Source organism: Chrysemys picta, chromosome 13 (assembly GCF_011386835.1).
Source record: "Chrysemys picta bellii isolate R12L10 chromosome 13, ASM1138683v2, whole genome shotgun sequence".
Taxonomy (NCBI): Eukaryota; Metazoa; Chordata; order Testudines; family Emydidae; genus Chrysemys; species Chrysemys picta.
Window position 1 is genome coordinate 23,863,733 of NC_088803.1, and position 17,979 is coordinate 23,881,711.

At 46.5% G+C, this 17,979-nt stretch overlaps 1 protein-coding gene across 2 annotated transcripts in view; it reads left to right on the forward strand.

The window, feature by feature from the left end:
* Positions 1–2,132: 2,132 nt before the first annotated feature.
* The window catches only part of LOC101941845 (rho GTPase-activating protein 39-like), a 134,444-nt gene continuing 118,597 nt past the window's right edge, over positions 2,133–17,979 (forward strand). For both annotated transcript variants that reach the window (XM_005295454.4, XM_042854948.2), the window contains exon 1: positions 2,133–2,265. In XM_005295454.4, the coding sequence (XP_005295511.2) occupies positions 2,255–2,265 (11 nt within the window). In that variant the 5' untranslated portion in view covers positions 2,133–2,254. The remainder of the gene's footprint in view (positions 2,266–17,979) is intronic.

Here is a 17,979-nt window from a genome sequence, read left to right on the forward strand (position 1 = left end):
TTTTAGATCATAAGCTCTGTGGGACAGGGATGTCTTTTATTGTTTATACAGCACCCAGAACAAAGTATGAGCTTTGCGTACCATTTCACAAATAAAATAGTGTTTTTAAAAGGGGGCCTTGACCATTTGTGGTAATTAACAATTCCCACTGCACTGTCTGCAAGAGCAGAGGTGCTAACTCCAGCTGTTCTGCACAAATTTCAGTGGAGGTAATTAGATTTTGCCTCGCTAAATTCCCCCTGGCTACTGGATTGGAATGTGCATGGAGGAGAGGTTACAGGCTTTTGGAAATGGGAGGAAGTTAGGCATTTCTGTTCGATTTCCCTTTTCAACTTTAACTAGACTAACTTGGGATAACGAAAGGCTATGGAGGAAGCAGATGGAGCCGACAGGGCCACTGAAAACACAGCTAGGCTACTACAAACTATCTCATCACTGGAGTGCAGGGAAGTTAGAAACATACTTTAACCAAAAACACCTGAGAGCCTCATAATCACAGGGCTGGGCCTCAGGAAAGACACCCAATACCATAAACCTGGTGGTGAAGTCACAAGAGTTGGCAGTGCTGCTGTGTAACTGTGGCAAGTCCCAACCCCCTCTGTATCTGTTCCCATCTGTAAGGGGGGATAATGCCCACCTGCCGGCTGAGAGTTGCCAGGCTGAAGCCAGGCCAGGGGAGGCTGCAGGAGAAGAGCAGGTTTATTCAGAGTGCAGGGGAGCAGCCCTGCCAGCTCAGCTGGGAAGAGCTGCCACCAGAGGCTGCACTTGCATCACATTCAAACTGACCTGGCCAACAGCAGCTCAGTCCCCAAAGGGAGCCAGCCTCTTTGCCCCGGAGAGGCTTCTTCAACCCAAGGAGCCCAGTTTGTGCTGGGGACTTTTTGAACCAATACAAATAAGGTACAGCTCCAAAGCCAGCACAGCCCCAGGTCACTCATCCCAGTAAGGCAGATGGGCTGCAGCCACTGCCCTGACTTTCCTGCTGCATGGGCACAGGGAGACACCCTGCTGGCTCGGAGAGCCCCTGTGTGCTACCCCATGTCAGCCCCTGCCCCCTTGCCCCAACTGCTATCACTTCCAGCCCCCATCACCCCACCCCCATGGCCTCTGCCCCATCACTCCCTGTCCCCATCCCCTACCCCCCTCTGCCCCATCACCCTAACCCCATTGCCTCTGCCCCATCACCCCACCCCATCACTCTCAACCCACTTTGCCCCATCACCCTAACCCCATTGCCTCTGCCCCATCGCCCCACCCCATCACTCTCAACCCCCTTTGCCCCATCACCCTACCCCCATTGCCTCTGCCCCATCACCCCACCTCATCACTCCCTACCCGCTTTGCTCCCATCACCTCTGCCCCATCACTCCCTTCCCCCATTCCCACCCCATCATTCCCTACCCTCTCTGCCCCATCACTCCCTGCCCCCATCACCCCACTCTCCTCTGCCCCATCACCCCAGCCGTATTGCCTCTGCCCTATCACTCCCTGCACCCATCCCCTACCCCTCTCTTCCCCATCACCCCACCCCATCACTCCTTAACCTCTCTGCCCCATCATTCCACCCCCATCGTCTCTGCCCCATCCCCTGCCCCCTCTGCCCCATCACCCCACCCCTATCACTCCCTACCCCCTCTGCCCCCATCAACCTACCCCCATCGCCTCCGCCCCATTCCCTACCCCTATCACTCCCTACCTCCCTGCCCCCATCACCCTACCCCCATTGCCTCGGGCCCATCCCCTACCCCATCACTCCATACCCCCCTGCCCCAACACTCCCTGCCCCTCTCCCTTACTCCCCTCTGCCCCCATCATCCTACCCCCATCCCTCCCTACCCCCTCTGCCCTCATTACCCCAGCCCCATCGCCTCTGCCCCATCCCCTACTCCATCACTCCATACCCCTCTGCCCCATCACTCCCTGCCCCTCTCCCTTACTCTCCTCTGCCCCCATCATCCTACCCCCATCCCTCCCTACCCCCTCTGCCCCCATCATCCTACCCCCATCCCTCCCTACCCCCTCTGCCCCCATCACCCCAGTCCCATCGCCTCTGCCCCATCATTCCCTACCCACCCCTGCCCCATCACCCTGCTCCCATCGCCTCTCCCCCCTCCCTCATCCCCTATCCCTTCCCCATGCCCCCGCCCCATCCCTCCCCGCCCCCGGCTGGCCTGCCCCGGCAGCGGGACGGGCGGGGCGGGATCGGGTTTCACATCCTGCAGCAGCCGGCGGCCGCAGGGCAGAGGAGCGGGACATGGCGGAGAGGTGAGTGCGGCGGGCGGGTAGCGAGCCCTGAGCCCGGGACCGGGCCGGGCCGGGCCTCGCCTCCCGCACCTGTTGAGCTGGGTCCGGCGGGTCCCAGCGAACAGCCCCCCCACCCCGGTGGCGGCGCTGGGAGCCCCCCCGACTACAGCCCACCCCCCATTGGTAAGGGTGGGATCCCCTCCCCCCGGCTGCAGCCCGCCCCCATTGGTAAGGGTGGGATCCCCTCCACCCCGACTACAGCCCGCCCCCCATTGGTAAGGGTGGGATCCCCTCCCCCCGGCTGCAGCCCGCCCCCATTGGTAAGGGTGGGATCCCCTCCACCCCGACTACAGCCCGCCCCCCATTGGTAAGGGTGGGATCCCCTCCCCCCGGCTGCAGCCCGCCCCCCATTGGTAAGGGGGGAACCCCTCCCCCTCGCTGTAGCCTGGCTTCCCCACTGGCAGTGCTAGGAGCTACCCCCGCATGATCCCTCCCCATTGCACTGGGAGCAGTGGGCAGGAATCCAAAGGGACATGCGGACTGGCAAAAGCCCTGGAAAACTTCCTGAGTCTGAGCTGTGTCAGGCCAGGGCATGTGCTCCCTACAATGGCAGGGGAATGGGGAATGGGCTCCCCTGGGGGCAGGAGCCCTGTTGGGAGGCGATACATCAGTGTTGAGCAGACTTTAGGGAACCCTCCTGTTTTAGCCTGTAGGGGCCTGGGCGAGAGAGAGGAGGTAGAGGGGAGATGGTTGGTGTTGTGCCTAAGGCCCTGGTCTGCTAGGACTTGGGAGATTTGGGTTCAGTGTGTCATTTCATCTGCCTGTGCCTCAGTTACCCTCGGTAAAGTGGGGATAATAACACTGCCCTTCTCCCACTATGGCTTCCTAGAGAGCCCCTGTCCCGAAGAGTTTACGTTTTGCTATGTGTTTGTAGCGCGGTGATCTTGGTTTCTTTCCTCCCTGATAGCTCTGATACCTTGGCATGCTGGGTGAGCACATGAGCTGGATTTTTCTGTTTATGATTAACAGTGAAATAGTTGAATGTGTTAATGTTTAAATGGAGTCTCTGCATTAACACCCACCTGGGATGAATGGGGCAATACCCACTTCAGAACTGCTGCAGGTCACCTTCAAGGGTTGAATATTAAGATTTACAAAAATGAAGTTTTACATTTTGCTTACGTTCTTTGTGATAAGTGACAAAGGGGCCAGGATCCGGACGGCATTTGGCTTGCTTTGAGTCCTAGGGGAAGGGACCCAGTGGACTGAGTCTCACTCAGTTCCTGATCCCATAACCTGAGGGTTTATGAGCCGAGGCTGTCCTGTGGGTCCCCAGAGGGCTTGTTCTTTGGGCAGTAGGCTAACTCCAGTGTCTGGGGCAGGTAATAGCTTTCCAGCCCTGTTCCAGTGTCTGACATGCATTAACTGCACCTTACACAGTCGGTGCAGAAAATTGTTCTAGTTTGATTGCCATTGACATGCAGCTTTGGTTGGTTTTCTATAGGGAAGGAACTTGTTTTGTACTTGTCCTTTAGCTATTTGACTCCTTGGTAAAACCAGGGGGCCAAGTTCACCCCTGATGTAAGCCTGTTAGTGTCAGGGGCTAACTCTGGGCCAAGATGTTTACATTCAGATGGGGCTGATCTGCCCAACTTTTTGAGAAACCGTATGTTTTTGCCAAGTCTCATGTGGTTCTGTTACTGTCAGACTAGCCTTTGTCTTCACAGCCTGCTGAGGGTAAAACTTTCTACTTAACAAAAGTTGTTGGCACATGCCAAATGGAAGTGTCAAGACCAAGCAGTGCTCTTGCCTTTGCCAAGGGGCTTTTACGTGTTTTTCTCAGCATTGATGAGCAGTTAATCAGTGATCATCTGTATGCCTTTGAACCTACTCTGCCTGATTCACAGGCTTTGGGGTGGATGTTTGTGCTGGTTTGAGTGTCATAATGTACTTTGTACGTGGTTATTGCTGTCTCGCTTTCTTACAATCCATTAAAATTGGAGCTACTAATGTATGTGCAGGAACGATTATCTGTGTTCTTTTTGCTGGGGGAGTTTTAATTTCACCCCTAGCTTGGCTCTCCTTTGTCTGAGGGATAAGTATGGAGGATCTGCTGTTTACAATTAAGGTAGATGCCCAGGAGACCCAGTTTTCTCAGGATGCGCTGTGCTCCAAACATGGAGCGATGTCACACATCCTGTGAGTAACTCCATTCAGACAGAATACTTCCTGATCGCTGTGTGTTTGCATGAGGTACTTGGGGGATGATGCAGAGGTGGGCAGAAATACTGTCATTCTGTAGGGCCAGGCCACTAAGCTCTTTGATGCTAATTGTTTTTGCATTGGTCCAGCAGAATTGCTTCTTTTGAGAAGTCAGTATGCTGTAATGATTTGACATTCAAATGAGGGCTACGGGTCAACTGGCTTCGCACAGTCTCCTCAGGTGGGAGGAAGCTGTGTTGGCGTTTTGGTTGACGTGCATGTCATGCATCTGAAGAAGTGAGGTTCTTACCCACTTATGCTCCCAATACTTCTGTTAGTCTTAAAGGTGCCACAGGACCCTCTGTTGCTTTTTGCACTTTTTTTCTAGCTAGTCCAGTGAACCATCATCTACTACCTTTGGTTGCTTGTGTTCTTCTGCTTATTATTTACTGAATTATGCAGTGGTGTTGTGGCTGTGTCGGTCCCAGGATAGTAGAGAGACAAGGTGGATGAGGTAATATCTTTTATTGGGCCAGCTTCTGTTGGGGGAGAAAGACAAGTGTTCGATCTTACACAGAGCTGTTCCGCTGGCTACAGATAAAATATATTACCTCACCCACCTTGTCTCTCTATCTACTGAATTGGTAGGGCCACTACTTTCTATTCCTTAGATCCAGGCTGTTTGAAAGTGATACTGAGATCACAGTGGATTATAGGAATGCAAATTTTTGAGCCAGGTTCCTGTTTGGATAGTCCACTTGCCTTTTGTACTCACAATGGGTCTGTTTAACTGAAGCAGATCTGCTGGCCTCCATTGTAAGTACATCAGATACAGGAAAATCTATGTCTATTTGGGATAAGTTTTGTAATCAGGAGAAGGTTATGATCATCAATGATTCGGGGGAAAAAAAGCAACATGGTGCAGAGATAAAAGAACGAACAGTTCCTCTTGTTAGCTGATTGGCCAGCAGGTGCCTGCACGTTTCAAAGTACAAGGTATGCATGGCTTTTTCTAGATCCTGGTGTATTTCTAGTGTCTCTTGTTTGTGGCTGGACTCCAGCTGGCCTACATGTGGTAGTGTTTCTTCAGTGGCAAATGCCCCTCTTAAGAAATAGAGCTGTGTGTGGAGGGGTGCAATCCTGCTAGTACTAGAGATGGAGCAGGAAGGGTTGTTGAATTCTGCTCTTAGCTAGGACTGGAGAGTAGTGGAGGTGAGTGGGGATGGGCTCGGAAAGTGCCTGGCTACTGGGGTCTGATTGCCCTTTGGCTTGATCAGTGGGGGCACCCAGCACATACTGCTGGAAGGATGGGATTCATGTGTCTCAAGGATGACCTTGAAAATAAGGGACTAGCTACAGTGCTGTCATTGCATCTCACATACTTGAGTATGATTTCATTACCCAGAGCTGGTTCTAATTCTAACCCAGGGCTTAATTCATCACTTTTGTAGCAAATTGTTATGCAAACCTTTTTCCGAGAATGTCAGTGGATTTCAGCTTGGAGTAGATTGAAACAAATCACAAATTACCAGCCTGTCCCAAAACAGCGGGCTGATTCCACAAACGTGAATTCAACCATGGCTTTGATTATCCTGGGGGTTTCTGATGTAACTAGTCTGAGTTAGGTAGTTAACCTGGTGCAAATCCCTGTGGGGATATTCTGATTTGTGTTTGAGTGGCTTATTTTGGTTTATCTTAAACTTGTTCATAATTGTCTTAAATTAAGCTGAAAAAAACTTGGTTTAAATCCAAATATTTCTGTCCACACAGCCTCTGGCACTAGTTTAACTAAAATGTTTTAAAATCACACCTTAAGTTGGGACAACTCTAAATTTTAAGAAACGTAAGGTATAAATCAAATGTCCCTGCAGGGCCCTCCTGGCTCTTGCCTCCGCTGGGCTGAGAAAGTCACACAGAGACCTCTAGGTGCAGTGCCCACCTGGTGCTTTTATTTAAAGGCTGTGCTCCCACCACCTTTCCACCGTACAAGTAGTCCTCCACCGGCAGGAGAGAGGGGGCAAAACTATTTCTCTCTGCTTCCCCTCACTGCCTTTCCTCTTTCCAGCTCCCCCCGGCTTCCTTCCCCTGGGGCTCTTATCCAGCCCCAGTTCAAGCTTCCCCAATCAGGGCCAGGTGGTCTATCCAGCCCCAATTCCCCTCCCTTAACTGGAGCTGGAGTGACAGAGGGTTGGCTAAGCAGTTTTCTGCTTAGCACCCTGTCACACCAAACCTTAGTTAAAGCTTAACTGGTTACTCATACCACCTTTCTTAGGGTCCCTTTAATTTTGATTGCTTAATTTAGGAAAAGGACTCGAGAGTTGAATTTAGTTTTATGTAGTTTTATTAAATCTCCTTCTCAGCAACAACTAATATTATAGGATATAAGAAGACAAAAATAGTGTTTGACTGCACTTTGGCTAACACACTAGGAAACTGGTTGATATAACCATTCAGGTTTTCAGAATCAAATCACACAACTGCAATAGAAAATAACACTTACACTCAATCACTGTATTGGTAAAGTGACTTTGTTTTGATTTTTGATCGAGTCCCTCAGAACAGGATGGATGCCATGGGGTCATTAAGTCTGGCGTTGCTAGCACAACAGAGGGAAAACTATCCAACGCTAGATCACAAGGCAGTTTGGTTATTCACCTAGGACATGAAAGGCGGTATAAAACCATTAACTCTGGTAGACACACGTACGTGTTCTGTGATCTTTGGCTGTGTCTACACTGCCACTCTCAGTGCTAAAACTTTATAGTCATTCAGGGGTGTGAAAAAACACCTCCCTGAGCAACAAAAGTTTTAGCGCTGAAAAGCACCAATATAGACAGTGTTTCTCCTGGCGATAACACTCATTTGGGGTGGTTTTTTTTTATCGCCAGGAGAGCTCTCTCCTGGCGATAAAGCATGACTACATTGCCCATGTCACAGTGCTGCCGCGGCCGCGCTGTAACTTGGGCAGTGTAGACATACCCTTAGTTAATGACATTAACTTGTCCAGTTTTAAAGCTTCTTTACAACAAACTTGAACGGAACCTGGTTTCAGAGTGGTAGCCGTGTTAGTCTGTATCAGCAAAAAGAACAAGGAGTACTTGTGGCACCTTAGAGACTAACAAATTTATTTGGGCATAAGCTTTCGTGGGCTAAAACCCACTTCATCGGATGCATGCAGTGGAAAATACAGTAAGAAGATATATATACACAGAGAACATGAAAAAATGGGTGTTGCCATACCAATTCTAATGAGACTAATGTGTCCATTTATTCTTTTGCATAGAGACTGTCTGGTTTGGCCAATGTACATGGCAGAGGGGCACATGATGGCATATCTCACATTGGTAGATGTGCAGGTGAACAAGCCTCTGAGGGTGCGGTTGATATGATTAGGTCCTATGCTGGTGTCCCTTGAATAGATATGTGGACAGAGTTGGCAACGGGCTTTGTTTCAAGGATAGGTTCCTGGGTTAGTGTTTTTGTTGTGTGGTGTGTGGTTGCTGGTGAGTATTTGCTTCAGGTTTGGGGGGCTGTCTGTAAAATCAGACATCAAGAATTATAATGTTCAAAAAGCAGTCTGAGAACACTTCAACCACCCTGGTCACTCAATTACAGATCTAAAAGTCGCAATTCTTAAAAAAAAAACCTTCAAAAACAGACTCCAACGAGAAACTGCAGAACTGGAATTAATTTGCAAACTGGACACCATTAAAATAGGCTTGAATAAAGACTGGGAATGGATGGGTCATTACACAAAGTAAAAACTATTTACCCATGCTAATTTTCCCCCTACTGTTACTCACACCTTCTTGTCAACTGTTTGAAATGGGCCATCTGATTATCACTACAAAAGTTTTTTTTCCTCCTGCTGATAATAGCCCACCTTAATTGATTAGTCTCATTAGAGTTGGTATGGCAACATCCATTTTTTCATGTTCTCTGTGTATATATATCTTCCTATTGTATCTTCCACTGCATGCATCTGATGAAGTGGGTTTTAAGCCCACGAAAGCTTATGCCCAAATAAATTTGTTAGTCTCTAAAGGTGCCACAAGTACTCCTTGTTCTTTTTTTTTAATGGAACCTGTTACAAAACAAAGACACACTAACTGCGACAGTATTTAAAGTACATACACTAGCATGTTCTCTTCCTTACTAATTAGGTCCCCAGCTTTAGGAAAAGTTACGTTTTAGGAAGTGAGCAGTTGACTGAGTTGGGTCTTTATGCAAGAGAAAGTCTGTATGTTACTTATCACCAGATCTCTGCTCAGCTGTCAGCTCAGTTTCTGTTCATGGCAGGAATTGACACTGCAAACACAGGATGAGTGAAGGGTAAATATGACTATAGTCTTTTCCTGGTGCACTAGCGGGAAACCCAAATAGCAGGAAAATAGAAAGAGACAGTTAAGGTGCCTATCAGAGACAGGAGCTCAATGTCACCAGGAGGACTCCCAGGTGGCTGGCCCAAGACCTGACTTCTCCCTTCCAGGTGTCTTCAGCTTTCAGGAAGCGACATGATGAAGGAGACAGGCCATTTTAGCTTATTTCTGCCCGGTGGTCCAGCTTAGTTCCTCTTACTAAAGATGCTGGCATGGATGTTTAGAGGCGATCCATACTTCTTCCAAACATCTGAAATGTCCAACCAAAATGAAATGTCCTCTCTCACCATCCAATCAGGGAACAAGACATCAACTTTTAAGTTCTTGCAACAGGACTGGAATTTTCCAGGCAACAAATCTTGTCACAGCAACTTGTTTAAGACAGGTCATGCCATCACTCTTGGTACAACCATCTTGGGACAAACCTTGAATGCCGGCGGGTTTGCTCCTGTCAGCAACTTACCTCCTCAAGTTGCTTTCCATGCGTCTCTCTGTGGTGCATTCCTGGGTACATTTTGTAGTTATGCTTCCTCAAGTTGCCATTTCTTCGTCAACACTCTGCTAGCTGCTGAATTGTCCTGTTTAAAGTTCATATAATTTATACAAAGTCCCTCCATATTCTTTGATGCTCTTTAAACTTGTTTTGACAGTCCATTATACAATGCAAAGTCACTTCAAGAACTGCTGTTCTTTAGGAGGCCGGAAGAGCCGTATAAATCTTCCATTTCTGTTCTCCTTGTTTTACCAACAATGGTAGGACCTTGGTATGGCTGAGTGGTGTCTGTGCATTACTAACCAAACAGTTACATTTCTGATTATTGCACTCTGTGGTCAAGAGTCCTTATAAACACACTATTTGGTTTCAGTTCCTTTTACTTACTGTTACTTTCAGCACAGGTGTATTTCACTAACTTCATAGCATATGTGTGTTTGATTGCAAACAGCCTTACTTCTTCATTTTATCACTTAAACTAAAAGAACTCAATATGACGCAACCCCTTTCTTTCCTAACAAGATTATCCATAAGGTAAACCCTTATAGAATAGCGATGTTTGATATTATTAATTTAATTTTTAATACATTGACTCATTCACAGACAGGGAAAAGGGAGAAGTCTCTTTAGCAGCACCAGAGGTGCAGCAACTCTGAATTTCTTCAGACTATTGAAGAAATCTAGCTGTTAGACCTTGTGTGTTTATTTTCTGAGCCCTCTGCGCTATCTTTTCTAAAAGACCTTGATGACTGGGCAATTGTTAAATAGCAATAACTCATAACTTTAGGGCTTTTGTTACTGCAGTATGTGGCAAGCATACTGGGTCTCTGGGAAATTGTCAACATCAGATACCCCAAACGCTTTGTGATGGAAAATTAATCAAAGGTTCAAAGAAAAAGTGCTTCTCTTCTGCCTCTTTGACTTCTTGTTCTAATATGCCCTTTTCTGCTCTCCTACCTTCATGGCACTCTTTCTGGACTAGGCCATCGAGAGGAAAGGCTTGCAGACTTTTCCCAGAGAAATGCATTAGATTCTCAAATGTTTATTACTTGTTAGTTTTATTTTGTTTTCATTGCCTCTGTTCAAACAGAACAAAATTATATGTGCTTTGTTGTAACAGGCAGACTTGCTTATTTCTTTGAAAAGCCTTCCAGGCATCGTGAGCTTGAACAGTAGCAAAGTCACCTTTTATTTATAATATAAATAAAGACTAGAGCAAACATTGGGATCTGGTTTGAGCTGGATTCATGGAGGGGTTTCTGTATGCCACTCTCATTCTGTACACAGTGGTTGTTAATGCTAATTCCCGTGTGTCAAGATGAGCAGCATCAAGCCTATTTTCACCCTTTGCAAAATGGCCTTAATGTTGAAATGGTTTCTTCCACTTTTGAACAGAGACATCCCAAGCTCAAGCTGCGAACACCATCACCAGGAATCTTTTTTTTTTTTTGCCATTTGTTGATTATTCTGATGTTTTATACAATTCAACCCACTTTATTTTTTCCGGTGACTTTTTAAAAACACATTCTTTGTTCAATTTTGATCCATATGTGGAGCAGTAGCAACATACTGGCTAATACAGCAGCGATTAAAGCGCCGAGTACCCATCTGTATGCTATGCAGCAGAAGTTAAATTTTCTGCACTTCAGAAAACAGTGTCTCTCTCCCCAGGCAACAGGGAAAAGAAGGCAGCACCTGCTGTTAGGTATGCAATGTAATGTCCATGTGTTCTTTGGTAGTTACTATTCCAAATGTCTTGAGCTTATTCCTTGTAAAGATAACTGCACTGAACTGTTCCAGACCATATCAGAATAAATATTAACCAACAGAAGTCAATTATAGTTTTAGTCTGACGGTATCCTGGTCTTAGTAGTACTGAACAATCTGGGGGGGGGGGGGCGCGGCTATGTTGGCCCACTGCTAGAGAGCACTTGCTTAAGTTGCCCCCAGTCAGTTCCCCTAATCTCACTGTGTTCTGACAAACTGCCACATGCTGGGTACACAGCTCCCAGGAGCGTGCCAGAAGAGAGACAGGAAGCCAATAGCAAGGACCTTGATGATAATAGCATACAATCCGCATCGCTCATTTGGGATGACGTGTCTGAGACAGCACGTGTTCTCTTAAGCCCAAAATGCTGCAGAGCAAAACGGCTGCTGCAAGCTGCCTCGCAGCACTGAATATGGCGGCATCTAGCAGCTCCACAGCTCTCCTAGCTCAAGAACCCCTTAATGCACAAAAATCCATCTCAATGGAGAGATGTAGGGCCACAAGCTGTAGTTTTCTAGGGACTTTGCACACTCTTTAGCACCTACTCAGAGTTCAGAAGATTTCAGATAATTCCTTTCTCACATTTCCCCAGAGATGCTAATGTTTTTCAGGCCATATTGTATGCTAGTCTCAGAGTCACAAGCTTCAAATTCTACCCAGGGCTTCACATTGCAAAGCAGTGGGGAATTTTCTAAAGAAATAATTCAAAATATAAACAGTTCATTGGTGCTTCATCATCCTGGTTTTCTTCTTGGTGCGGAGGCCTATGGAATGCTAGGTCTTTAAGGGGAGGGCTACCTTCCTGTTCCATCCGCCATATTTTCCTCTCGTGTTTCCTCCAAATACTCAGTGCCTCAAACTCCCATTTAGAGTCAGAATCTGAACTCTGATTTCATGCTTTTCCATGTTCAGACAACACAGTATAGACTTGTCACGTGTGTCAATAGGAAATATATCTTGCTGTTGCTGAGGTCCGATTTCTGTTTTTGGTGCACTGTAGTTAGTTATATGCCACTATTTAAATGGAGATTGTGGTGAGTGGGAGGAGTCTGTGGATGAGTTGGATATTACAGTGTTTAGTTGGTAAGAGAGATGAGTTGAGGTTGATCTGGATGCTCATGTTGCCTGAACTGAGGATTTCCTTGATTTTCTGTGATTATCAGCGGTGTATTATCGCCTAGGCCTAGGGCGGCAAATTTATAATAGCAGCATTTTTGTAATCGCGGCATCACTGATTCTACCAATCATAGTGTGTATTGAAACCACCAATGACGGCATGACGCCATTTAGTAAACATACTCGCGAGAATCCTAAACGTTAATAATATGACCAGAAGGAAGAAATTAAGCGGTTCTCAGTTTTGGATCCATGCGCGGTCCCGTGCTATAAGCGAAATCGCGCTATACAGATGCGCGTTCAAGCGAGGGTCCGCTGTACTTGTAATTTTATTTATAATAAAACTTGTAAATGTTCAATTATTTTAATGATATTTAGATTCATTTTAGTTCAAACGAATTTGTAAAAAAACTAAAACAAGTTCATATGGGGTTGGGGGCGGCAATTATTTTTAGGGCCTAGGGGCGGCAAAATCATTAATCTGCCACTGGTGATTATGGTGACAGGAAATGCACCAGAGCAACCATAACTTTTAAATTAACCAAGTTTTAGGAGTATGATCCTAGTTCAGCTACATTATAGGGAATCCCCTGGTAGGCAATGGCCGAGGGTAGATTTGCCATCTCATCCCCACCTGGGAACTGATCCAGAAACGAAACTGAGCTGAGCCATGCATCCGAAGAAGTGGGTTTTTTACCCATGAAAGCTTATGCCCAAATAAATCTGTTAGTCTTTAAGGTGCCACCAGAAACTGAGCTGAGTCCTTGAGAACTGAGGCACGGTGTAAGTGTGGGTTTGCAGGCGGACTGGAGTCTGGAGGTCTGGGAGGCTGTCCCAGAGTCCTCCAGTTTGCCTGAATGACATTGGGCAAGTTGCTCTTGGTGCATTAGCTTCCACATCTGTAACATAGTAATTATGATAATGAAGACACCTTTCTTGCAATGCCATTGTGAGGCTTAGTGTGGTTCTGCTCTGCAAAATGACTCTGTAACAATAGCCTCTTCTTACTGCACCAACATGCTGGGTGTTTGAGTCAAATCTGCTGAAGCTAGAGCCCCACCAGGCTGTACTTTTCTACACTGCACATTATATGTGCCAGCAAAAAGAAAAAAAAAAGTGGTGCTAGAGCTGGCATGGGATGATAGAAGATTAGGGTTGGAAGCATGATGAGCTCTGTTTTGACGGACGATGCTGCAGTTACTTACCTGGACACAGTACACTTTGTGTTGCATTGTCTTTGTTGCATGTTAGGGGTCTCCTGTCAGGAGTGTAAATTAGCAAAATTCTGTTGTCCCATTCACACTCCAAGGCTCTGGTCTGTGCCCAAGACAGAGTTAGCAGCTGGGTTCTTCTCACCACACAAACTGTGCCACCCCAGAGCCACTTCATCTCCACCAGGGGTTGTTTCCTTTGTTCCATGGGACTGTGTTTGCAGAAACCCTTGGAAAGGGGCAGTATGGTCCAGGAGACTTCCATCCTCAGTCTTACATGGTTACTAATAACCTGATCCAAAGGAACCCCAGGATGCCATTCTCACAGAGTAGGAGATGTGAATTCGTTAGCGTTTGTAAAGCACTTGATGACCTTATAGAAGGTGCCACCAAAGTGCAAAGCATTATTTTATTTCAGCAGCAGCTGTTTCCTTCTCAGCATTGTCCAGGAAGAGGTGAATCCTTCGCTTTGACTCACATGACACGTTGCTGAGGGGTCCCAGGGAGGTTTCCTTTTCAAATGAAAGCTGAGCTGAACTTGTTTGTTTGTAAATGTGTAAAGCTCACCTGGCTCTGTGACTCAGTGGCAGTGCAAGTGTAATGCTGGCAAACCCTGGTCATCAGCAGGCAGGATTGAACCTGGGGCCTCTGGAGTTTAGTGCATGAGCTAAAAGCCACTGGCTGTTAGCTAAGGCTGTAGAGCAGCCTCATTAATCTCTCTCTAAGTAGTCTCGGTGCCACTATATGGGACAGACCACCACACCCAGGAGGTGTGTGGGATACACAAGATGCCATAGGTCTGTGATTGCAGCCAGGGCCTGGTATGGGTTCAGCAGAACAATGATGAACAGCCATGAAACCTTTCAGGAGCCTCGGTGATAAGAACTTAAATTCCGCTGAAGAGGGAATTCTGCCTTATGTGCATAGTCCTGGTCTTGACTCCCTTTCCAATGGGTGTGGAAACTTTGGGTACGTCCAGACTACCCGCCGTATCGGCGGGTAGCGATCAGTTGTCGAGACGTGATATATCGATCTCTGAACTCTGATCTGTCAACTCCGGAACTCCATCAGAGCGAGCGGCAGTAGCGGAGTCAACGGGGGAGCTGCGGCCGTCGATCCCACGCCGTGACGACGGGAGGTAAGTCGGAATAAGATACGGCGACTTCAGCTACGGTATTCCCGTAGCTGAAGTTGCATATCTTACATCGACACCCCCCCCCCCCACCCCACATTGTAGACCAGGCCTTTGAGGGGAAGGGGTTATGTGGGAGATGTGATGTGCTCAGTTCTTGGAGAGCACATCAGCTGCAGTTGATGCCAAGAAATGCGAATGGGGGCACAAGGTGAAATGGAAAAAGAACTGAACCCAGACTCCTGTTAGTTTATTTCCCTCCTGTGCTACTCAGCGCAATTCTGCGTTAAGTATTCATAGATTCATAGATGCTAGGACTGGAAGGGACCTCGAGAGCTCATCGAGTCCAGTCCCCTGCCCTCATGGCAGGACCAAATACTGTCTAGACCATCCCTGATAGACATTTATCTAACCTACTCTTAAATATCTCCAGAGATGGAGATTCCACAACCTCCCTAGGCAATTTATTCCAGTGTTTAACCACCCTGACAGTTAGGAACTTCTTGATGTCCAACTTAAACCTGTCTTGCTACAGTTTAAGCCCATTGCTTCTTGTTCTATCCTTAGAGACTAAGGTGAACAAGTTTTCTCCCTCCTTCTTATGACACCCTTTTAGATACCTGAAAACTGCTATCATGTCACCTCTCAGTCTTCTCTTTTTCAAACTAAACAAACCCAATTCTTTCATCCTTCCTTCATAGGTCATGTTCTCAAGATCTGTAATCATTCTTGTTGCTCTTCTCTGGACCCTCTCCAATTTCTCCACATCTTTCTTGAAATGCGGTGCCCAGAACTGGACACAATACTCCAGCTGAGGCCTAACCAGCGCAGAGTAGAGTGGAAGAATGACTTCTCGTGTCTTGCTCACAACACACCTGTTAATACATCCCAGAATCACGTTTGCTTTTTTTGCAACAGCATCACACTGTTGACTCATATTTAGCTTGTGGTCCACTATAACCCCCAGATCCCTTTCTGCTGTACTCCTTCCTAGACAGTCTCTTCCCATTCTGTCTGTGTGAAACTGATTTTTCTTCCTCAGTGGAGCACTTTGCATTTGTCTTTATTAAACTTCATCCTGTTTAACTCAGACCATTTCTCCAATTTGTCCAGATCATTTTGAATTATGACCCTGTCCTCCAAAGCAATTGCAATCCCTCCCAGTTTGGTATCATCCGCAAACTTAATAAGTGTACTTTCTATGCCAATATCTAAGTCGTTAATGAAGATATTGAACAGAGCTGGTCCCAAAACCGATCCCTGCAGAACCCCACTTGTTATGCCTTTCCAGCAGGATTGGGAACCATTAATAACAACTCTCTGAATACGGTTATCCAGCCAGTTATGCATCCACCTTATAGTAGCTTCATCTAAATTGTATTTGCCTAGTTTATCGATAAGAATATCATGCGAGACCGTATCAAATGCCTTACTAAAGTCTAGGTATACCACATCCAGAGCTTCTCCCTTATCCACAAGACTCATTATCCTATCAAAGAAAGCTATCAGATTGGTTTGACATGATTTGTTCTTTACAAATCCATGCTGGCTATTCCCTATCACCTTACCACCTTCCAAGTGTTTGCAGATGATTTCCTTAATTACTTGCTCCATTATCTTCCCCGGCACAGAAGTTAAACTAACTGGTCTGTAGTTTCCTGGGTTGTTTTTATTTCCCTTTTTATAGATGGGTACTATATTTGCCCTTTTCCAGTCTTCTGGAATCTCTCCCGTCTCCCACGATTTTCCAAAGATAATAGCTAGAGGCTCAGATACCTCCTCTGTTAGCTCCTTGAGTATTCTAGGATGCATTTCATCAGGCCCTGGTGACTTGCAGGCATCTAACTTTTCTAAGTGATTTTTAACTTGTTCTTTTTTTATTTTATCTGCTAAACCTACCCCCTTCCCATTAGCATTCACTATGTTAGGCATTCCTTCAGACTTCTCGGTGAAGACCGAAACAAAGAAGTCATTAAGCATCTCTGCCATTTCCAAGTTTCCTGTTACTGTTTCTCCCTCTTCACTGAGCAGTGGGCCTACCCTGTCTTTGGTCTTCCTCTTGCTTCTAATGTACTGATAAAAAATCTTCTTGTTTCCCTTTATTCCCGTAGCTAGTTTGAGCTCCTTTTGTGCCTCTGCCTTTCTAATCTTGCCCCTGCATTCCTGTGTTGTTTGCCTATATTCATCCTTTGTAATCTGTCCTAGTTTCCATTTTTTATATGACTCCTTTTTATTTTTTAGATCATGCAAGATCTCGTGGTTAAGCCAAGGTGGTCTTTTGCCACATTTTCTATCTTTCCTAACCAGCGGAATAGCTTGCTTTTGGGCCCTTAATAGTATCCTCTGATCCCACTGAGGATTACCTAAAGAAACTACACCATCTGCTAAAAAAACCTCCCTGACAAAGCACAGGAACAAATCTGTACAGACACATGCCTAGAACCCCGACCAGGGGTATTCTATTTGCTACCCAAGATCCATAAACCTGGATATCCTGGACGCCCCATCATCTCAGGCATTGGCACCCTAACATCAGGCTTGTCTGGTTATGTAGACTCTCTCCTCAGACCCTACGCTACCAGCACTCCCAGCTATCTTCGAGACACCACTGACTTCCTGAGGAAACTACAATCCATCGGTGATTTTCCAGAAAACACCATCCTGGCCACTATGGACGTAGAAGCCCTCTACACCAATATTCCACACAAAGATGGACTACAAGCTATCAGGAACAGTATCCCTGATAATGTCACAGCTAACCTGGTGGCTGAACTTTGTGATTTTGTCCTCACCCACAACTATTTCACATTTGGGGACAATATATACCTTCAAGTCAGCGGCACTGCTATGGGTACCCGCATGGCCCCACAATATGCCAACATTTTTATGGCTGACTTAGAACAACGCTTCCTTAGCTCTCGTCCCCTAACGCCCCTACTCTACTTGCGCTACATTGATGACATCTTCATCATCTGGACCCATGGAAAAGAAGCCCTTGAGGAATTTCACCATGATTTCAATAATTTCCATCCCACCATCAACCTCAGCCTAGATCAATCCACACAAGCGGTCCATTTCCTGGACACTACTGTGCTAATAAGCGATGGTCACATAAATACCACCCTGTACCGGAAACCTACTGACCGCTACACTTACCTACATGCCTCCAGCTTCCATCCAGGACACACCACACGATCCATTGTCTACAGCCAAGCTCTAAGATATAACCGCATTTGCTCCAATCTCTCGGATAGAGACAAGCACCTACAAGATCTCTATCAAGCATTCTTAAAACTACAATACCCACCTGCTGAAGTGAAAAAACAGATTGACAAAGCCAGACGAGTACCCAGAAGTCACCTCCTACAAGACAGGCCCAACAAAGAAAATAACAGAACACCACTAGCTGTCACCTTCAGCCCCCAACTAAAACC